Genomic DNA, 23,513 nt, shown 5'->3' with positions numbered 1-23,513 from the left:
ACATCCATGATAATTGTGCAATTTTTCCATATTATTATAGCAAACTAATTGGATGAAGATTTTTAATACAAATTCCCACTGTGCTATTTCCTAGGTTACTTAGCTTGAAAGGGGTTTAAACTAGATATTTCTATGGTGTTTTAGGAAGTATTATCTTATCTCTGAAGTAAGTGTCACAACTGAGATTGAAACTTTGTGATTTTCAAAAATTTAAGTTGAATGCAAACCAGATCAGCTATTTAGTTGTTGACATTGACTCATTACAAGGCAAATAGCAAGAATCTTTTAAAAAATATGCTTATAAAAATTCGTTCCAGCTCAACCTATGTGATTTTGTGTTCTTAGTGATAAAACAGAGTTGTGTAGATTTTTACTAGGATTTAAGAATTTTTTTTCTTGAGGCAGCAGATGGTAGAGAGAGCATTATGTTCATTTACACTGACTTTGGAGCAACACAGCCTGGGTTTGAATCTTGGTTCCACTATCTACTAACTGTTACGACAATGGCTAATCATGAACCTGACTTTGTCTCCGTTTTCCCATTCAACGAATGGGAATGATAAATAGCTATTCTTTAGGTTATTTAGTATAACCTAAAGAGTTAAGGAGTAAATAAATTAAAATATGTAAAGTTCTAGAATAGCCCCTGCAGTATTCATGATATGTGCTGTGTATGGAATTGCTTTTGTAATAGTGCCACTAGTTACTTACATTGCTGCTTAGTGGTTTTTAGGAAGGATGGCGGTTTTCATTTTTGAATGGAGAATTCCCTGAGATCCTTGGAGAGTGAGACTTAGAATAGTATAAGCAGTTTTATTTATAATCCCATGGAGAGCAATAGGCCAGTTATACTGCAGCCTGCCTGTATGTATTCATTCCCACATGGACAGACTTCTCTTCTCTTCTCACAAAGGAAGGAACCTCCTGGCAGATTTCAGGGTGGAAGTGGCAGAGTGCCCTCACCTCACTCTGAAAAGTAAACTAGGTATGGCTTTAGTATCTCCATGCAATAACTTCTGATGATACGCACATTAGCTAAAAACGTAGGGTCTGTGTTCAAGTCCCATTTTGTTACTTTGCTAACTTTGTTGCCTAGGGCAAGTTACTTTTCTGTGCCTCTGATTTCCATCTCTAGGATGAGAATAATAATAATCCTTACTTCATGGTATTGATGTGATGATTACATGGGATAATATATGTAAAGTCCAAGAAGGTGCCTGGAATATAGTCTATGTTTAGTGAAATGGAGATCTTTCCTCTAGAGGTGGAAGATCAGTGACTCACTGGGGAAACAAAACCTCAAGGATCATATAATGGTAAAGTAATGAATTCTAAAAAAAAAAAATTAATGAATTCCAATTATCAATTTTCTAGATGAGGAAATATCCACTCAGTCAATTTGAAATTGATGACTGTGGCTACTTACATTTTAAAAACTGACCGAATATTACAAATGGAATGGATCTCAGACTTAGAAAGAATTCCAACAAACGCTTCCTCCAATGCATATTTCCCAGGTGTTTAGCTGGTCCTATGCACTAATGGTGAAGGGAGTTAAATTTTGCTTCGTTGGTCTCTGGGCCTCTCCCATATGTGATGGTCTATCCCACAACAGGTGCTTTGCACAGCATGTTAAGACATGGGAAGGCTGCCTCTTATGATGGTTTTCCATGGGGATTGTTTTTTAGTATTAGCAGGATATCTAGTGTCTTCTCATATTTAGTTTTTTAGATCTTACTGATACTGGTCACAGCCAACAGCATTGAGTGAGTTGACAGTACTGTGCTCTTGGATCAGCAGCTTCATAAAAGAGCAAAACAAATCCAGGAGGAAGGGATTAGGAATTAGGATGAAGTGACAGTGGAGCTGACACCTCAGGGGGTGAGAGGAGCCAGCCAGGAAAACACCAGGGGCAGGAGGGTTCCAGATGGATGGAACAAGGGCAAAGAACTGAAAGGGAAGAACTATCTTGGCTTGTTGGAGAAAATGAAAGGGCCAGTGAGCTGATATGGGGAAAGTGGTACAAATAATTCAAAGGGTGTTTGGGTTGGGTTGTTGGTGCTGAGAGTCAACAGCATTTTATAAGCTAGTTTTGTTTTGTTTAACATACACTATTATGGGTGTGTCTTCAAAACTAGCACACTTTTGGAAGATCTCAGTTTCAAGTATGTCCTCTCTGGAGTGGGGCTTGGCTCTTTGTGTTTTGATAACAGAGATGAGGCTAAGAGCATATTTTCGGTCCTCATTGACTAGGATGAACGTAAGTCAAATGTCCTGTTCGCAGTTATAAACACATGTCAGCAACACAGCAAATCAACAGGGCCGCCCTGCTCAAGAGGGCCTTGCCTTGTTACGTCATTTAGGGGCTTCCTGATGGTTCCTCCTGGGTTCTAGCCATATATTTCTACTTGCCCACCTAAACTTTCTTTTCCTGTTTTATTCCTTAAGACTCAAATTTGTGTTTCAAAAAATGCTTTATCCAGACTAATCACTCATGTTCTTTCTCTGGATTACATATCTCTGTATTCTTGTGAACCCCACATGAGACTCATGGCTCTTGTTTGCTCCCAGTTAACAGCTTTGGAGATGATGAGGAGCCATGCACATCTTCTGACAGTGACGAAGAGGTGATCAAACAATTTGAGATTTCTGTGTCCCGGTCCCAGAGTTTCCATTCAGAAGCATCTGAGAAAGGAAAGCAGGTGGGATTGGAGCAGAAATCAAAATTCAGCCGCCTGCTCTCTACCTGTGAGGAGGATAACAGAGAAGTGTCTGCCTGTGAAGGTATTCTTTGCATGAAACCCTTCCTTTAACTAAAGCAGGGGTGGACAATGGTAAGAGCACCTTTGAGTCACTTAGTCACTACACTTGTATCTGAGAGTCCAGAGAGGAAAAGAAAATGGGGCAAGACCTAGAGGCTGGAACAGAGTAAAGGGGTTCTTTCAAAACTCGGCAGAGGGGATGTCATGCAGGGAACTGAGAGGAGGAATGCCAAAATCTTTACCCTGATTTGCATGACCCCTTCCTTCCTTGTAGGTTATCATTTTGTATTTGAATACTAATGGCTAGAATCAGGATGGTATTTATTAAGCTTTATAAAATCTTATTCTCTTCTGATAAATACAAACATTTCACATACCTGTTTGCTGATGGTGAGATTCTCTGCCTTTTCTCTCATTTGGAATCATAGAATCTATTTTCTATCCATCTATGTAGGCTCTGACCATTTTTGAAACCTTTAATAGTTCGCATTATTAAAGCAATACGTGTGTTTTATCTTTCAAATAAAAATATGTATGACAGTAATATTGAATAACCTTTTGCAAACAACACACCCTCCCACATTCCCTGTAGTCTCTGTTCCCTCCCCCTGTCCCCCGCCCCACCTCCATCCCCTGCCCCACAGGAGAATTGCTTGCAGAGCAAGAGCAAGGTCTTCTGCCATTCTCAGACTAAGTACCTTCGACAGTGGGGAGGAGAAATGCTCTGACATAGAGTAAGCACAGCTTGTGGCTCATTATGGTAGGTAGGCCTTGTTAGGAGTCCTCCCTCCACACCACACAAAATAAGCTGGAGAAAGAACAGCTAAATATTTCGTAGTGATTTCTCTAGTGAAGGTCAGGCATCTCTCTTACTCCTTTATGCCCAGAATCCTGAAGGGGTACAGGATATTGAAACAGGGATGCGTCTATGAATTATATTAGGCAGAAAGCTAGAAGAAGTGTAACACCACTTGCTTTAGTGACCTGGACTAAGTAACCTGGGCTCTTGAATCTTTTCCTTCCTCCCTTTGGACATGTGGTCAGTTAAACTAATGGAGACATAGTTGTAGGTCTTCCATATTTTTCAACACTTCCCAATAGAAAGAGAAGAATCCAAAGATTGAAAGAAGATAACAGAAAAGAACTGTCTGGCTTGTCAAGGTGGATGAGGCAGCCCAAAAAAGAACAAAGTAAAAATTATTTAAAAAGAGAACATACAGGAAGAACTTTGTCAGCAGAAATGTAATAATTAGCTGTCATGTAATTGTACTTATTGAAATGGGCCAACATATTTTTTAAAAATTTTTATTTATTTATTCATGAGAGACACAGAGAGAGGCAGAGGCAAAGGTAGAGGTAGAAGCAGGTTCCATGCAGGGAGCCTGATGTGGGACTTGATCCCGGGTCTCCAGGATTACACCCCAGGCTGAAGGAGGCACTAAACCGCTGAGCCACCGGGGCTGCCCAACATAACATATTTTATTGCCGTTCCCTTAAGCCCAAGGTAAGTAATGACCTAATTGTATCAATAGCTATAGCCCTCTGTCATTCACTCACCCTTCTCCTGTTGTCTCTTTCCGTGGTGTTACATCACAGCCTTCCTCCCTCTCCGCTGTGGGCAAGTGTTAGCTAATGAAAGTTAATAGCTGATTCCCTGGGAGCAGCTCGGTGCATTCTAAAGTTAATGGTTCCATTTCCCAGAAGCCCAAATGTCTAGTTTCTGATTTATACAAATGGCCCATGTTCTGAGAGTTCTGACAACCATTGTAACCCTCATCCTTTCTGGAATTAGCAATAACTTTAGTCATAACTGGTGATTCTGAAATTCTTGACAGAGAGGGATAGGAAAGATCACATTTCTTTCTCTATCAGAGGGAGGAAAAAGCACCCTGCACTAGGTAAATTACCTGTAGATTTTGAAGAAAATCAGCAGGATCTTCATAGAAGGGAATAACTGCATGCTAAATTTTAGGTTATCAAATGCCATGGAAATGTTAATGTAATTTTTATTGCATGATTTTTTCTCTGTCATTTCTTTTTGCTCATCTTTAGATCTGTGAATTTGTTTTCAGCAATAAAGAATAAGGAAGAGATTAAGCATGCACCCCAGAGAGGAGTTGTGGTTTTTTTTGCCTGTCCTCCATCTACTTAGCTTTTTTCACTCTAATTTAAATATGATTTTCTAAGATAAAATTTAATTGTAGACAATTCTCCCACTTTAAAAGTGCTTTCAAAATGTTGGACTAGTGAAAGTAAAGGTCCAAATCCAAGTAAAATCTGAACGGTGAATGAGGTATCGGTAGCTTGTCTAATGTTTCATCAAGTGGGATCCTTCATTCTAGATGGACTGGTGAGGTAATTAGAACCAAGCAAATGCTATCTTCGTAATCCTGGCAAGTTATCTCTTGTCTCATTCATCTGACTTAGTATAGTTGTGTATTCACTGTCACTGCATCCCCAGTAATGTCAAAGAGGGTTTATATTAAGTGATCCAGAGCAGAGGCTGCATATCAGGTCTTTAGGTCTGAAAAGTGGGCTGCAGAATAGTAATCCACTTATTGGAGCATTTATTTGTTTGTTCGTTTATTTTTGAACAAAGCCTTATTTTTGCTTGTGAAATATGTAGTTCTTAGGAACTACATGAAAGCTATGTTTCATAAAAGCTATTCGTTACACTCCTGGTGTCATTTAAAACACCTCAATTATTCCTGGAATGTGTGCTCAATTTTGTTTGGGATGGTGTATTTATTAGGATTTTATATATACCAAGGTGACACTAGGGCACCTGGCTGGCTCATTTGATAGAGCTTGCAACTCTTAATCTTGGGGTCATGAGTTCAAGCACCATGTTGGGATAGAGTTTACTTAGAAATTTTTAAAAGGTGATATCAGAGTGATATATATATATATATATATATATATATATATATATATATATATATATCTCAAGAGATTTATTGCAAAGAATTGGACTATGCTATTGCTAGAGCTGGCTAGGAAACAGAAATACAGAGCTCTGAAATCCATAGGTGAAATATCTTTGCGTCCAGGGACACCTCATTTCTCCTAATACTCTCAGTGGACTAATTATGTAGGATAATCTCCTTTACTTAAAGTCAACTGCTTAAGGGCTTTAGTCACATCTACAAAATACCTCTACAGTATCTCCTAAATTAGTGTTTGATTGATTAGTTGAATCTTATAGTTTGGCCATGTTGACACATAAAACTGACGATTGCAGGTGGTGGGCAAAAGCATGTGTCTGTGGGTGGCGGTAGGAGGGAAGGGTTTGGTGTAAAATAAAGTAACTGGATAATAGTGTTATACCATATCAAAGTGGGATATGGATTAAAAAGTGCAAATTTTTTCTGCTAAAATAAATATGGTTTATGTGACATAATTATGGCCTATAATTTCTAAGAAGCTAGGATGCCTTTCTCTGGAAACAGGCAGTTACTTTTCTGTATGCGTTTAAGGTGACACAATCTTCTTTAACTTAGAGGATGAGAAAACTGCTTTATGTAATGGTGAATCCCCTTTCTTTTTCCTTCTCCTCATGACTTTTACCCCAGATTTGCTTTTCTAATTCATTCCTCGCTTGTCTGTCAAGGAAAATGGTTTGTTACATTAATACAGTTCTTATGTTTTTCAGTTATGAATAGCTTTTCAAGGCTTAATGTAGCTTTTGAAAATTCCCTTATTACTGATCTAGGTATTATCACCATAGGAGTTAAAGTCATGAGACAATTTTATGGGGGTAATTTCTTGGCAAAGTTAGATTTTGTGCTGAAATCCTGCTGGGTGCTGCCCACGTTGATGAATAGCCTACTGTTTAATAGGACATTTTAGTGTTCATGTATATGAGGAATGGATGTGCTAATTAGAGCCTTAGAAGAAAATTCTGCTTTATGTTGTAGGGTTTTGCATATGGAATATCCCTTGTTCTGTCATTTTCTGTGGCCTTTTAAAAGTGTGTTTGCCCAATAACTGAGAGTGTGTGAATGTAAAAATGTTATGGTGTCCTATGAAAGTGTTTCCAAAGGGACCTGAAGTGAATTATTAAGAATAACAAGGCAGTTAGGGGAAATTCCCAGTGGATTGCCACGGTTTTGCAAAATCCCAAGTCAGGAGTCTGAAGTTGCACTCTGGTACAAAGTCTGCCTAAAGATGTTTTTGTATAGTCTGCATAGAGTGATAATATATATTTTTAAGTTTGCATGTTTACTACAGGACAGTCATAAACTCTCTGGTAAACCAGTGTCACCACTACTCCATACTGCCACATACCTGGCTGCTTCAAATATTTGTTACCCTCCTAGCCTTGAAAGTTATTTGAGAGTATAGTGAAACCTACTGGTGGATAAAGACTGGAAAGCATAGGTATGTGGCTTAGTACCTTCAGGGAGCTATTGTTCTTGCTGAGGCTTTAAGACCAACGGTGGAAACAATTGCTACCATACAGTATAAATAAGAGCTGAATTCATGATCCATACTTTGTTATCCACTCATTCATCCCATCTATATCTCTAATTTTCTCTTATTCTGGAATGGTGGCTTCTGGAGGAGACTGGGGACTAAAGAGAGAATACATCCTTGGCTACTTTTTGGATGTGGGAGAAAATTTAGGGTGAAAGCTATTGCTTAGGAAGATCCTGGCAGTTTTTCTTTACTGTCTGAGCGTAATCTAGGTTTTAAAGGAGAGGAAGGGGATGCTTAGTGAGGGAGTGCTAACAGAGAAAATAGAATAACACTAAGGTCAGAGAAGAACACTGAGTCCAAAAAGTCAGGTAAGATTTGGGAGTTGTCGGGCTTTGGATAGACAAGAAGGAAAGGGCAGGAGAGGGGGTTTGAGGACCACAGTGAATAGAAATACACAACTAGTGTTTCCATGAGCCCATGAGACCACAGGTGACAGCAATGTGGGAGGCAGTAGAAAATGGGGTTTACTGGGTTGTATGAGGCCAGTTTGGGCCAGACAAGCAAGCAAGGCTAATATTTATGGAAAGCCTAGTGGATGCCAGGTGGCTATTCTTTCATGTGTCCACAATGATTCTCTGATGGCTTTTATCATCATTTTATAGATAAGGAAACAAAAGTTTGGACAGTGCAAAGACTGCATAAATTCATAATGCAAATCTAGGGTTTAAATCCAGATCATCTGATTCCAAGTCTAGTGTTCTTCCATGAATCAAGTAAAGAACTTTTTACTTGTGAGAACCACTGAAGCCTTTCAAGGAGAGGTAAGATGGTGAACATGGAAGAGAGAAAGAAGAACGATAGAGTCAAGAGACAAAATGATCTCTGTGGTAGATTGCTGTTCTTGCTTTCTAGATCTATCCCCAAAGTCTTGTGATCATTAGGTCCAACAAAATGCTAATGTGTTTATTTTAACCTTTTAACATGAGCACACATCCTTCATATTAATATTATTAGAAAGTATTAAACCTTATATCCCATGTGATGAACTAATGGTCTTTTTGGTTATATAGACCATGTTTATCCACCACATGGCCTGGAATTATATTTCTGCAGGTGTTATTTGAAGGGTTTTGCTTTTGAGGTCTTTGTATTTGTATTGTTGCTACTGCTCAATTTCTCTAGGTAAAAAGGTGTAAAATAATAGTACATTTAAAATAGTTTCCTTATTGCAAATTTAGATTTGGATGGAGCCAGCCAGCTGAATTACTCTGAGAATCTGTCCTATGGCGAAGATGATCCCATTTCTGCCCACTCACAAGCCCCATGTGAGGTGGGGAACAGCAGACACCATGGCGCATCTCCCCAAGAGACCAATGTGCCTCGAGGCCTCCGTCGCCAGTCCACAGAAGGCAGCGTGGAATTGGAGACAGCTTTTAATAACCGGGGATTTGAAGATTCCTATGCTACTGACAGCTCCTCCATGTGGAGTCCAGAGGCAAGTTATTTGTTTTCCATTCTTTTTATACTTAAATGTTGTGTGCTCTCTGGTGAGTTCATGCTTTCCTCTTGCTCCCCAAGCCTCAAGAAAAAGATTTCTCCAAAAAAGGAAGCATTGCCTTGAAAAACAAAGATGTAAAGAAACTTTATTTGAAATAAATTTTTTTCAGGTGACCAAGTCACAGCCCCTGTGTGTACCAATAAAAGAATCATAGATAAATTTCTATCAAACTGGGGAAAAAAGGATGTTGGCAGAATGGAGCCAGCAACAATCACACTTCTTGTTTATATAAAAGAATTTTTAGTTCTTCCGAGAAGACTGGTTTATTTCCTTCATGGTTTTCAATTAAGTGGAGTCTATTTTTATTTGCCCCATATCTTGAGTTATAATTACTTGAATAAAAGAATTACTTGAAAATTAAACTAAAATGGCTCTCCAAATGAAATGATGCAAGATATTATAATGAAGATCTTGCAGTATATTTGTTAGTTTTGAATTAAATTCAAGATCTAGGAGATGGTGTTAGTTTGTGATGACCCTCTAGCCATTGACATTGTTTTTTAGAATAAATCTCTGATAAAAGATGCTCCTTCTAAATTTATTAATTAATTAAAACTTGCTCTAGAGTATGCCTAACCACCAAGAGGTATGATTGGAGGTCATTATTATAGACACTACCATTTGTTGAGCAGTTACTATGTGCCAGGCACTGTGATGAAGATTTGCAAACATTATCTAACAGGCATTTATGATTATTCTTTATTAGCTAGATCTCTTTTATTATGATTCGGTGACATTAAGAGATGTTAAATAATATCTAATGCCTCCTTTGAAATTAACTTTGATGAAATACATAATATATGTATATAAAATATTAATATAATTTGTGGGGCAAGAGGAAGGAGAAAAGTGCATGGTTTGTTAGCATCAGTCTGCCTGAGAAAATAAACAGGTGGACTCTTTTATTAGGATCTAGACTGTCATACATACCAAATGCTCATCAATAGAGAAAAAAAATCACAGAAAATCATGTTCCAAAACCTAGCTGCTAATGCAGTGGGATATGTAGAGAGAGCATAAGGAGGTGTGCACGTGTGTGTGTGTGTGTGTGTGTGCACATGCCCATGTGTTGGTGTTATGGCTGAGGACAAGAAATAGTAACTCAGATACATGATTTGTGGTTTGTCAAGAGCAACCCTGCATCTAGAGACACCCAAAGCTATTAACCTTATAAGTTTTTTTTTTTAATTCTGCTTCCCAGTTGGTCTACTGCTCCAAAGTCCTATAAAATCCCACACAATAACATTTAACATTTAAAAATATTCTTTTTGGCTTTCTCACCACAAAAACAAAACAAAACGGTTCACCTGCCTATTGATACTGTCCCCTTGATAACTGTTCCCTTAGGCTTGAGATTGCTTTTCTTCAGGTAACCTCCCATCTGCCTGACTCATGGAGCTTTAATAGAAGACTTGGTGTTGAGAGCACTAAATGTTCTCAGACTCCAAAAATACCCAGACATCGCTGTGTGCTCCATTCAACCTCCTATCTATTTTGAGACAAAAACTATAATTTGGTGCTCCTACAGTAGAATCTCAGATGCAGCTCGGAGGCAGTTCCTGTAACTGCCTGCTTTGCAGGCTTAGCTTGCCTTTTAAGAGTTGATTTATTTGCCTCTTAGCTGTATTAAGAACCCCGTCTTCCCCTGTGTAGCTGGCATCAGGAACAGATTGCAGGTCTGTTTACTTGGGGCCGCACAGATGACATCAATGCTATCTTACTAAAACACAGAGGCTTTCAATCTGATAGAAAGTCTTTAAACCTACAAGGGTTTTGTCAGAGTGTTACAGGTATTCCCATCTTAAAGAAAAATCAGGATATTAGAATTAAAAGAATCCTTTGTTTTGCCTTAGAAGGAAACCAGTCATGTGGTATGACTACCTGTTAGGCTGATGGATTTTTTAGCACCACTCTCTGCTGGAAAAGGCCATCGACTTTTTCCTGCAGACCCAAGGCTTTGCAGGGAAGACAATGGGAGGGTGGCTGGTGATTCTGAGCATGCAGGGAAGCAGGTGTCCCACTTTTCATCTCTGTTTTCTACTGATTAACTGGTTGGCCTTGAGAAGTTAATTAAAATCTGCCAAATGGGGATAAAAATGAAGAGATTTTTACCTTGCAGGAAGGTCAGATGGATTAGTGGTATTAACAGTACCCACATGAGGAGAACCTGGTGATAAGTAATGGGTGTTGAAATAATTAATTGCTATGAAAGTACCAGCCTTCACAAATCTTTGTTTCAGATCAACCCAGGAAAGAGCCACAAAGCCCAGCTTCCCCGTGCCACAGCTTGGATTGGCCCTGTGCAGGGCCTGGCTGTGGCCTACAGCTCTGTCTTATGCAGGGTTCTGAGGAGGGTTGTTTTAGAGCCCTTCGAAGGACTTCACAGACCTATAGGTAGAGTGAGCATTAGTCTGAATAGATAGCCTGATAGATAAGTGGACACAAACTCACTGACCAGAATATTTTTACCTTGACATTGAAGTTGCTGACAAAACTGGGGACTGTTAACAATCATTAAGAGCAGGAACTTAAAAGGATGTGAAATTCAAAGTAGTATGTCTTCCCATCTTTCATCTTACTCCTGCCTCACCCCACACACTTACTACAAATATAAACAGCTATGGTGAGAGGCTTGGGGAGAAGAAGGGAGACATCACGGCTTGACATAAGGTTTCAGATTTTGAGTATTACTACTGGTAAATCCTGTACAGCCCTGGTGGGACATTATGATGTTGGGGGCAGGGAGTGAGTTTCTGAATCTTAAATTTCCTCCCTCATAAAATGAAGGTATTGAAATTTCTACCTCATTAGGTTAATATGAATATTTTAAAAGACCACATTTCCTAGCTGCATTTCCCAAAAAGCAAAGTCTATTTTGTTAGGATATACATTCCCTGGAACAAGAGTGAAGGACAAGGGGGAGTGAGGCAGGGAAGAAGAAAGAGCCAGTATGAGAATGGGCAATCAAGTTGGCTACTACTAAGTGTGACTCTTGGCTTAATCTTGAGAGACCATGCTATAAGAAGCTGTATTAACTGATCTCAGGACACTCGTCCAAGGGGAGACATGTTTACTGCATGGGACAGTAACCTCACACACAAGCTGGACTTTATATACGTGGATGCCAAGCAGGACTCTACAAAATTTCCAAGCCTTAACATCAACAGAGAGGCCTGTGGTGGGAGTTGAGAGTCAAATCATGTGGGCAGGAGGTGAAACCTTGTTGGGCTGTGTCATGCTGAAGCTACTTAGAGTCCAACAGGCTGTGCCTATAGGGGAGATGTAACAAAAGGCGAAGCCAAGAAGGTTTGAAGTGCATAGGAGTGGGCTTTTGCACTCTGTAAAGGATTTAGTATGGCACCTGGCGTAAGATAGGACTTAGTGGATATTGACCATCATGACTTCTGATCCAACGTGTTTGGATCAGAAGATCCAATAGAGAGATGATCAAGAGTAGGCTAAAATAGATGGGAGTTTTGACAGAAGACTGCAACTTGATTTCTGAGTTAGCCTAACTCCTTGGAGACTTGCTTCTAATATTATATCTACACTAGTCAGTTGTATTCAGAAGTTTCTATAGCAACCACTTTTATCACTTGAAACTAAGTACCTCTGAATAGAAACACTCTCACATGAATGCATGCTGAGGAAAGAATATAAGGAGCTTCCTTATTTTGCAAAAAACCTAAATTTTCTTGGTAGACTAATGTGAATTTTAAAAGAGAAGGCATTTATCCCATGTCTCCTGTGTGTCAAGTCCATTCATTTTCACAACAACTCTATAAGTAGATTTCATCCCCATTTTACTGTGGAAGAAAGCCGAGAGTGGAAAGGATTAAATAATTTATCCAGTGCCATAGAGGGAGTAAGTGATAGACCTGGGATTCCCAAGTATGTCTCACTCCAGAGAACCATGCACTTTCACCTCAACTCTGCAGGAAAGTTTTGTTGATGAATGCACATTTTCACTATATACTTTAAAAAATAGTCTTTAAGTTAGTGAAGACTGGTGTTCAATTACATAAATGAGAATGGATGCCAATTTACAATAAGAATCAGGTCAAAGTTTAGTCATGAGTAAGTATCATGCCTTCATAGAAAAAAATCATATTATGTTGACATTCTTTATAGTTTTTTGGGGAGTACTTCATTGTGATAATGCAGTGCAGCTCAGTTTTCTCAGTGAGGTCATCAGAGCTGACTGGCTATGGGTGAATTGTTGTCTAAGGGTGCTATTTTATAATGAGGGGCCCATGTTTGAAAATAGGTAGCCTCAGTTCATTGATGAGAATAGATATTCTGATTCCATACAACTGGGATTCCACACCACTCCATCAAGTAGGCATCATAATTTTGCAGCTAGAGCACAGAGAGAGTAGCCTATTTGACCAGAATCAAAAAGCTAGTGCATGGTAGAGTTATGATTTCAATCCAGGTGTTCTATCTCCACAACCAGTGTCACTGTTTGCTAAGCGGCTGGTGCAGATGCCCTCCTAAACTCTTGATACTCAAAGTGCAGTTTGAGGCCCGCTGAAATACTCATGACCTAAGAAATGCAATCTCGGGCCCCATCCCAGTTCTATGGAATCAGAAACTCTGAGTGACTCAAGTCCACATGAACGTTTGGAAGTTCTACTCTAAACCTTTTCTCCAATGCAGCTTGAAAATCTACTGAAGGATCACCTGTCCATGAGCCCCATTAGGATTCACATCTGTAGAACTCCTGGCCCTTGGAGCACAGGCCCAAAATCAGCCATTTCTCCTGGGGACTCCAGAAAAAGTAATTTCTTGGCAGTTGCATAGTTGACTAATTTTAGACTTAGTGTCTCAGTTTCATGATAGTGGTCAGTTGTGCTTTTTGAGAGTCCGTGTATATGAAAACACTTCGTAAATATAAAAGCTTTCTTCATTCATGCCAAAAGCATTCATGAAGCTCACCATATGCCAGGCATTGTACCCCTAAAGAATTCACAGTCTAGGGGAGACACAGACCAGTAAACAGACCCTTCTAATGTATAGGGATATATGCCAGTGGTCAAAAAGTGCAAGGTTCTAAAGGAGGACAGAGAGGCACCATCTCACCAAAATGTATTTGGGCCTTATCATTTCAATTCCTAATCTCTTCCTCTATCTGCAACAGGAACAGGGTGGGGCCAATTTGCAGGTGCCAAGTGGGGTCTTGGAGCCCATCTCAAAATGTGGTGACCTGGATGTCATCTTTGAATATAGAGCTTCCAGCCAGAAGCTCACGGTGACCATTGTGAGAGCACAGGGCCTCCCAGATAAGGACCGAAGTGGTGTTAACTCCTGGCAAGTTCATGTGGTGCTGCTGCCCAGTAAGAAACAGAGGGGCAGGACAAGCATACAAAGAGGCCCCAACCCTGTCTTCAAGGAGAAGGTCACCTTTGCTAAGCTGGAGCCCAGAGATGTGGCTGCCTATGCTATCCGCTTCCGCCTGTATGCTGCCCGCATGATGACCCGTGAGAGAATGATGGGAGAGAAGCTCTTCCATCTCAGCCACCTGCACCCAGAAGGGGAAATGAAAGTGACTCTGGTTCTGGAGCCAAGAAGTAATATCAGTGTGAGTATGTTAAATGGTGCTGCTAATGATGCGATATGTTCAAGGATCTGGAATTGTCAGCCTTTGATTTAGTACATTCAGCCTGTGAATTCAAACACCTTAATTTAATTTTCCATTTGGCTCTCCTCATCCTTGTAAGCCATAGTTTGCATTTCATGGTACAATGGTTTCTTCTTTTCTTTTTTTCTTTTCTTTTCTTTTCTTTTCTTTTCTTTTCTTTTCTTTTCTTTTCTTTTTTTCTTTTCTTTTCTTTTCTTTTCTTTCCTTGTGCTCATCTTCCTTATAAGCTGATGGATATATTCCCTGTCCATTTCTGGAAATGACAGCAAGTGTAGGGGGAGGTCTTAGCTTGCTGATTAACTGGCCTGTGGTCTGACTCTCTCCCTCTTGCCCCACTCTTAATATGCATTATGATGAATCTCAGAGATGGGACATTCAAGGGGAGCTCCTTAACATGTATTTCTGAGTGGGCTACAACAGCAGCCCTGATCTCCAGCCACCTTTAGGACCTTCCATTTATATGACTGGCCAACTCCCATGTGCCTTATCCTCTGAATTCCTGCTGGGGTTTTGAGGAAGGACAGCATAGCTTATATGTCTACAAAATGGACAACCCACTATTTCTGGGGGTTAAGTGTCATCTAATATGAGGGCCTCCTTTATAAAAACCATGAGAAAGATCAGGGAGCTATCTTGTCTGATTGGCTATTAAGCCAATTAGTCATCCATTTCAAAAATTTTTACTGAGTGGCTGCTATGTCAGATACTGTATAGGCAGAGGGGATGTAGGAAAGGACAGAAAGGGTGATGCCTCTGCCCTCAAGAGCTTACAACCTGGTGGAAGAGGGGCAACAATTGCAAACCAGGGTACGTGAAGGGAGAGAGAGGGAGAGAGACTGCTCTGGGTTTAGAAGAGTCAGAGAATGTGTCTTTGAAGTGGTAATAAAACATAGAACTCCTCAAATCAAGGGGTCAAGACTGATGACATGTGGATGACCAAGGATTCCAGGCAGAGGGAATGGCACATGCAGGCATCAAGGAGTAGGAAGAAACTTGTCCTGTCTAGGGGGAGAAAAGGAGCCAGAAAGTCTGGAGTGTAGTAGTGGGAGATCCAGCCACTGAAATTTTTAATAGATGTCTCAAAATTAATATCTCCAGACTTGTCTCCCTAAATCTATTCTACCTGCTGCCTTCCCATCTTGGCTAAAGGAAATTTCATCCTTTTAATTGTTCAGGTCAACCTGAAATCCTATTGGCTCTATCTTCAAACTATAACCAGAACCTAACTCTGCTGTATTACTCAAATGGCCTCCTAGTGGTCTTCCTGCTTTTGCATTTGCTCCTTACAGACTATTCCCAATCCAGGGACCCAAATGAGACTTTTAGGAGCACCTGGGTGGCTTAGTTCATGAAGCATGCAACCCTTAATTTTGACACCAGTCATGGTCTCAGGGTCCTGGGATGGAGTCCCGGGTCAGGCTCTGCTCTCAGCTGTGGTGTCTGCTTAGGATTCTCTTGCTCCCTCTGCCCCTCCCCTACTAGTGCTCCCTCTCTAAAATAAACAAAAATCTTAAAAAAACAAAAAATACAAGCCAGATCATGTCTCATATCTGCTTAAATTCCTCTTTTTCCTTAAGCTCTGTGTAAAGTATATCTGAAACCCTGGAAAATGGAAGCCAGAGGAGGTCAGAAAGAATCCTGCACTATAAGGCATAGGAGTAGGTATGATCACAACCCTATTTCTCTGTGCCAAGTCTTGTCCTAAGGGCACAGAGTTGAGTAGGAAGCTGAGCCAGTGTGAAAGGACTTTGAAGGTAAAAATTCTTCATCATTTATCTGTTGATCATGATTATATGCCAGGCATTGGGCTATGCACTGGATGGAGTGATTTATAAGGATTCAAAACGTGATGGGAAAGGCAAGCTTTGTAGTGATAGGTATCTTGGTAGATGCTTCTGTAGAAGCACAGGGGATCCTTACCCTAAACTAAACAAATATGTCACTACTAGACTGTCATCATCTATCTAGATAGCAGGGATCATGGCTTGGTAAACAGGGTCTTTTCCTACAGATGTGAAGAACATCTAATCCTTTTTAGTGTATTTATTTTGTTGGAGTTTTTGGTAAAAAGTTTTAGGAAATTATTTCAGATGTTGAGAAGAAAGTTTGAGCTAAGTCTGATGCACTTGCTTCTGGTGGAGGAGGTGGTGGTAGCCTCTGAGAGGCTAGTCATCTTGCCCCCATGGAACCACTGCCCACTATACTTCTCGAATGAGAGTCAACATGCTTTGCTCTCCTCCTTCCAACGTGTCTGGGTACTTTGGAGAAGCAAGCGTGTAAATAAACAGGACAGAAGACAGTCTGTCTCCTAGGCTCACCTGGTGCGTGTAAGGTCTCTGAGATCTATAGTCCACACATGGGCGTTTTTTGTTTGTTTTTTGTTTTTTGTTTTTTTGTTTGTTTGTTTGTTTGTTTTTGCCAAACAGTCATAAAAGTGCCCATTTTCAGTGTAGTTCATTTCACCAGGGGGGAAAAATGTAGCGTCTGGCATATTCCTGACAACCCTATGAAGCAGAACTAGAGGCCAAATGTTCTATGTGACGGTAGATGGTAGTGGCTATTTCTTTTCTAGTGAAGACAAAGTGCCTCCTGTATTGCTACATTTATCAAGAAGCTACAGAGAACAGAAACAAAACTCCTGCCTAGAGTGGATGGGTTCCATAGAAGCATTTCAGCACAAATTACACAGGAGGGAATTTTTGGTCTATATTAAATGTATTATTAGCTCTTCGTGTATCTGAGAGAGTTTGATTTACACTAGTAATAATATCTCTGTCCGTTTCATCTTTAGAGAGGAAATGTTGAATGGAGACAGCTCTTGAAGCAAATATGTCAGCTAATAATGCAGGGCATCTCATCCAGGCCTGCACTCCCCAGGCCCATTATCATTCACACCAAGTGCACCATTAGTAATCTTTGGCAGCAGTTGAGATGGGGCCACAATTTCACCACACATAATATTGGCTTTCTGTAAGAGAGTCATACAGCATGGACCAATGGATTCTTTGTTGTTCTTCCCCTCCAGAGTGGAGAGTCTCCGCTGAGCCCATCTGCAGTTTCTCACAGTGATAGTGCTTCATCCACGCAGTCGCTGTCTCATGGAGGGGCGCCAGAGCTATTGGTGGGGCTGGCATACAATGCCACAACGGGGCGATTATCTGTGGAAATGATCAAAGGCAGCCATTTCCGAAACCTCGCTGTGAATAGAGCGCCTGGTAAGTGCATGTCTATACCCCCAGTTCTGGGCCTACCAGGGGCAAGTAGAAGGCTGTGTTTGCTTTGGTCTTAATTCTTTAACTTTTATAAAGAAATGATCTTGGTATGACTTAGACGCGTTTTTACAAAGTGATACCTCTGAATGAATGTTAAAATGCCTTTCTAATTAGATTGAAGGCTTCTTCAATACCTGGATGTATCTCCATGCAAAATAGCTGGCCTCTGCATGTATATGGTGAAAGGGAAGTGATGTATTTTCAGCAATATAATGTGTATGGGCAATTAAAATCTGCTTATAGGTTCTAGGCCTGCAAATAATTTTAAAGAGGCAGAGTTAGGCTTTGGAGTGAGGCAGAGCTGGGGTCAAATTCCAGCTCTACCCACTTACCCATTAGCTTTGCTCTGACCCAGTACAATTTAACTCTCAATTCTGAATCTCAGTAGAATCATCTGGAACAAAGGGATGGTAATAATACTTTCCTTATGGGTTTTTTGGCAGAACGTTTAAATAAAACGATTTGCATAAAGCATTTAGCATAATGCCTAACACATAGTGAGCATATAAGAAATATTAGTGGTTATGGTGCTGACAGAGGAGGAGGTGGAAAAGGAGGATCTGGGGTAATATGAACCTGACTTACCAGGAGAGCTACCACTTTGGAGATCATCACTGGAAAGAGAGGCTCAAGGTACTCCCATAGCTGCAATCCTGTGTTCAGAAACCTGGAATAAAAATGCTGCTGCTGAAAACAGCCACAACTGCCTATCAGGACCCAAGAAGTTAGAGACTGAGCATCAGAATAATACTGCTCAAAGTTAGCTCGTCCTTAATAATTGTCAGCAAAAGTAGCTTAAAAGGATAGGAAGATGGTTTCTGCATCACTTCTGCATTCTGGATCTCATGCAAATACATATGAGAGGAACCTAATTTGTACCTGGAGTTCTAGCTGCAAGGGAGTCTGAAAAATGTTGTTGAATTTCCAACCTTTTAAGCCCAGAAGGTAAACTAGAAGGGGTAGAGTAGAGGGCAAGTGAGCCTATCCACCCCAGGGACCAGAGTGTTACTGAAATAAGGATGAAGTTGGTAACTACGTGGTAGGCTAAAGGAGTTAATGGTCTCTGGCCTCACATGTCAGCATCAGGTGAAGAGCCAGCCATGCTAGTAGAAAAGTGTCAGCTTCTATAGCAAATCCAGGCTCTCTCTTTTCTTAGTCTTTAACTGTGTCGCAGCCCACAAAGTCTCTGTTCAGTGGTATCTTGTTAGTCAATCTGTATTTATTTGAATACCCTTAGAGCAAGGTAGTTGGAAAACCCAGCTCTCCAGATAACAAGAGAGCAGGTACATAAGCAATGTTGTGGGTTGATGCTCATAGCCACGTGAGAGCTATTTAAATGCATCATAGGTGCTGATTATTAATCACACAGCTAGTCTCTTTGTTAGATACAGCCTTGTTTTTAAAAATAGCTCTGAAAAAAAAATAAAATAAAAATAGCTCTGGACTTATTAAAGACCTCTATTCGCTGCTTTTCCGTTAGAGCTTTTGCCACTTTTCTCCTATCCTCCTGAAATGTGTTGAGATCTGTGTAATTCTTTGGGTAGAACATGGTGGTGTGGCAAAGAATGATATGGAGGTGAATCACACAGTCATGACCTATTCCATTCCATGCTGGGAAGTTTTAATCTGTGTGCTGGGTGGTAATATGGTGGCTAAGAAAGCATGAGCTGAAGGCTGATAAGCTAAGGTGTGAATTCAGGCTCTGCCACTTACTAGATGGGAATTATTAAACTTTACTAAATCTCAGCTTCCTCATCTGTAAAACGGAATTATAATCATATATACTTTCTAGGTAGAAATACTACATAGAAAGCTGTGATGTTGAGGATGGTACTATTGTATCATTATACATTTCTATATAAGAGAAAACATGCCAAAGAGGAAATTCTTGTAACAAATATTTAAAACTGAATAAGAAAAAAAAGGCAAGTCCTAATTTAGAAATTGATTTTATTCCAGAAGTTTAAGTCAGTTTGGCATTTGCTACATGATTTTTTTTGTAGACATAATGTTGCAATTTAATTTAAGCCCTAACTGACATGCTGTATCTTTGCAACCAGAGTAATAGAAAACAATGTTGCTGTGATGCTGTTCATTAAAACAGAAGCCTAGTAGTGAAGACAAGAGTTTTTTGTTTATGTAGAGTCTAGTACTTCAGGAAAAACCCGTTTATTCAGGAGGGGCTGAGAAAGTAGAAGGTTCCTTTGTGGAGATTGTAAAAGGGATCTCGTGGTATTTTCAAGGGCTTTAGATGTTGATGGCATTTGTTCTTCATTATGTCTCACTTTATTATGCCACTAGCACTACTTTGGCAGTCATCAGGCAAGCTTAGGATACATTTTTAGTTCCCATATGGAGGAAAATAAGAGACAGAACAAGAATTTTATGAGATAACTGAGCAGAGTTGGAAGAAAGGGGGAGAAGAGAGGATGCAAGCTGGGGGATGAATGAGCCTGGGAGTGATGGGTGGCTGAGGGAAACTGCCAAGTGCACTGTCCCCATGAAGTGGACAGAGGGCAAGAGGTGCCACCAGAGCCTACATCAGAGGCTGCCACAAGGAACTGCCTGCCAGGGTAGAGACGTGTGGTAACACTTGTGTGAGGGTCATAAAACCCTCTGGGGCTCCGGGACAGTTTCCTCTTCTGTAAAGAGGGAACACCAATCCTGCTTTACAGACTAGCTATGAAAATTGAAGAATGGTCCTTAGAGAAGCCTAGAGGAGAATAGGTTGAGCCTAAATATTGGGAACTTTTCTTCTTTAGAATATCAAAGTTTCTAAATATTTCTAGAAACTGTGAGAAAGGCTGAGATTTACAAGTGAGAATCTTTTGCTTCAAAATATATCATGAAACAAAAGATAATTTTGAACTTGCCAACCTGATCCAGTTGGATGACTGTTAGGATATTTTAAACTTTTCTTCCTAAGCAAGATAGAGGAAAGGTGGGCAGATAGTGGATGAAATTCCTCTTCACTACTAGGGCCCTAGAAGAAATAAACCACTGAAACGTAAGCCCTCCGTCTCAGACCTCTGAGATAAATCCTTGAAGGAGAGGGTTCAGCAAGAGTCAGGTTTTGCTGCTAAGCAGAAGCTGCTGAGAGCATTCTTAGGTATGAGTCTCTATGACATGTGCCAGAATGGTTAGAAGTAAGGCTGATTCCACCAAGTGTTGGTGAGGATGTGGAGAATACATTCTTGGTGAGAATGGAACAACTACTTTGGGAAAAGGCCTGGCAGTTTCTTACACAACTAAATTTGCACTAAATCCAGCAGTTCTATTTTTAGACATTTACCCATATGTTAAGAAGAAGAAGAAAAGACCTGCACAAGAATGTTCAGAGCAGATTTATTCACAATGGCAAAAACTGCAAGAGTCCTCATGTTCATATGAATGAATAAACAAATTAAGATATGTTTATATAATGGAATACTATTCAACAACTAAAAAAGAATGAAATTAACATGGGATCTCAAAAACATACTGAGTACCTACTACATGACTCATTTATAGGAAGTTCTAAGATAGGCAAAAACTCATCTATACTGAAAATGAGCAGAAGAATAGTTGCCTTAGGATTGGTATTGGTGTCAAGATGAACTGGGCACAGACATGAAAGAGTATTTTGAGTGATGGACATGTTCTATATTTTGATGGGAGTATGAGTTAAATGGATGTTTGCATTGGTCAAAACTTACTGAATGGAACTAGGCTTTGTGCATTTCACTGTGTGTTAATTTTTCCTTAAAATAACAAAGAACCATAAAATATTGAACTCTGGTTAATTAAATACGTGCTGAAATGTTTATGGGTGAAGAGTAATGATGAACACAGCTAGAATGGATTGATGGGTAGATAGATAAGCAGGTATGTGAGAAAGAAAATGGTCTGAGCTTGGGCTACTACAACAAAAATGTCATAGACTAAGTGGCTTCACTGAAACTTACTTCTCACATTTCTGGAGGCTGGGAAGTTCAAGATCAACGTCCAGCTGATTTGGTTCCTACTGAGAACCCTCTTCCTGCTTTGCATACAGACACCTGGCAGATAGAGAAATCATCTCTCATATCTTCTTATGGGAGCATTAATCTCATTCAAGAGAGATCCACCCTCATGACCTAATTACCTCCCAAAGGTCACATATCTAAATAACATCATGTTGGGGATTAGGGCTTCAACATATAATTTTGGGAGAATACATACATTCAGTCCATAGTACAAACAAAGCAAAATATAGCATATGTAGAATCTAGGCAGTAAGTGTATATGGATGTCCACTGTATAATTATTTCAAATTTTCAGTGTACTTGAAAATTCTACTTATACAGTATTGGTCAGAAAAAGCTTGTCTAGTCTAGAATAGTTCAGCTGGGTCAAGTGGGTAAAAATAAAACATAAACCCCAGCTTCTGTGGTTAGAATCACTTTGTTTTTGATTATTTATGTTGACATCTCAAAGTCCAACTTTATCCCCCTGATTCAAATGGATAGGATAGAGTAACAAGCAACAGAACCTAAGGACATCTTCTGTAGCACTCTCCATAAACCACACCCATCCCAAGAAAAAGTGTGTGACCAAGTACCTCTTGATTTCTAACTTTAACCTTTTCTCTGTTCATCCAATGCATGGATGGATGGATGGATAGATGGATAGATAGATATAGATAGATAGATAGATAGATAGATATAGATATAGATAGATTTGTATCTAGATTTGCATCTATCTACATACTTTTTTCTTTCTTTCTTTTTGGAAAATGCCCATGTTATAAATTTTTTTCATATAATAGGTGGGCTAGGGATGATAAAATAGGCTATTTGAAAATTACTGAAAGAAGCCCATGGAACCAATTCAGAAACAACATATAAATGAAGCAACAGCATGAACTAATCTTAGGCTCAGTCATGTAACAGTGTGCCAAGAACCATGCCAGCCGTTCTCAAGGTAATACTTCATTTAGTATGTGTGGTCAGTGTTCAAAAATATTGTCGTTATTGCTGTTAAGGTGGCATAGGCTAGTCTACAAACTGATGGCAAGGAATAGTCTCCATATCTATACATGGTGGATGGTTCAGGTGAAAAAGCAGTTTTATAGTACCTAGTAGACATATGAAATCTCGATATGCATTTCCAAATGCTTTTGAAAAAGTTTCCATGGAGAATTATCCTTCAAATTTGGCTTCATGGGAAAGCAATTCATTAACAATTTAGCAGCTCTGTTCTGCCTGCCACCCAATTACTGCATGGCCTCGACATTTGATTTAACCTCTCTGAATTTCATTTCCTTCCCTATTAAATGAGGTTAACAAGCTAATGTTACTGATACAAGTGTTAAGTTAAAAAATATATTAGCTATTCTGTTGGCAGGTTCTCTTTCTCCATCTTTATTTTCACTATGTCTCCTATAGCGTATTACTGCATTGTGTATATGTTTGTGTATATATACACACATATAATGGTTCTTGTCAAAAACTATCATTAAGATGTCCCCTCCAGTTAAAAACAAGTTCCCAGAGTCTCAGCATGTGCATGATTAGCCACATGTGATAATTACATCCCAAATGATAATACTTAGAGCACCAGCATATTAACCTTGTTTGGCACTCACAATAGCAGAGACTAGAGCAAAAGAAAAAAAAAGCATATCAAGCTGCCTCATGTCGAGTGCGAAGAACAGGTGGGATGTAGGGGGTGAGCTGTACAAATGGAGTGCAGGTTAAGGGGGAAAAGGGCTAAATGAAAATGAACAGATATGGGGCATATCACCTTCCTTCAAAATCCTGGTCCAGTTTTCAGCCAAATATGTGTTTATCAGTGTATATTAGTAACCACTGTGTGCTCAGAATTAAATGGAGATTTTATAT

General features: G+C 39.7%; 1 protein-coding gene across 20 annotated transcripts in view; it reads left to right on the top strand.

The window, feature by feature from the left end:
- The window catches only part of SYT16 (synaptotagmin 16), a 245,608-nt gene that overhangs the window by 202,213 nt on the left and 19,882 nt on the right, over positions 1-23,513 (top strand). For 19 of the 20 annotated variants that reach the window (XM_041759535.1, XM_041759540.1, XM_041759544.1 and 16 more), the window contains 4 exons: positions 2,572-2,784; positions 8,420-8,676; positions 13,880-14,320; positions 17,406-17,595. In XM_041759535.1, coding sequence (XP_041615469.1) covers positions 2,572-2,784; positions 8,420-8,676; positions 13,880-14,320; positions 17,406-17,595 — 1,101 coding nt within the window. The remainder of the gene's footprint in view (positions 1-2,571; positions 2,785-8,419; positions 8,677-13,879; positions 14,321-17,405; positions 17,596-23,513) is intronic. The other variant, XM_041759546.1, reaches the window with a different exon arrangement.

This window comes from Vulpes lagopus, chromosome 6 (genome assembly GCF_018345385.1).
Source record: "Vulpes lagopus strain Blue_001 chromosome 6, ASM1834538v1, whole genome shotgun sequence".
In the NCBI taxonomy this organism is placed as follows: Eukaryota; Metazoa; Chordata; class Mammalia; order Carnivora; family Canidae; genus Vulpes; species Vulpes lagopus.
The sequence above is the reverse complement of the archived record's forward strand: the minus strand, read 5'-3'. Positions and strand labels throughout refer to the sequence as shown.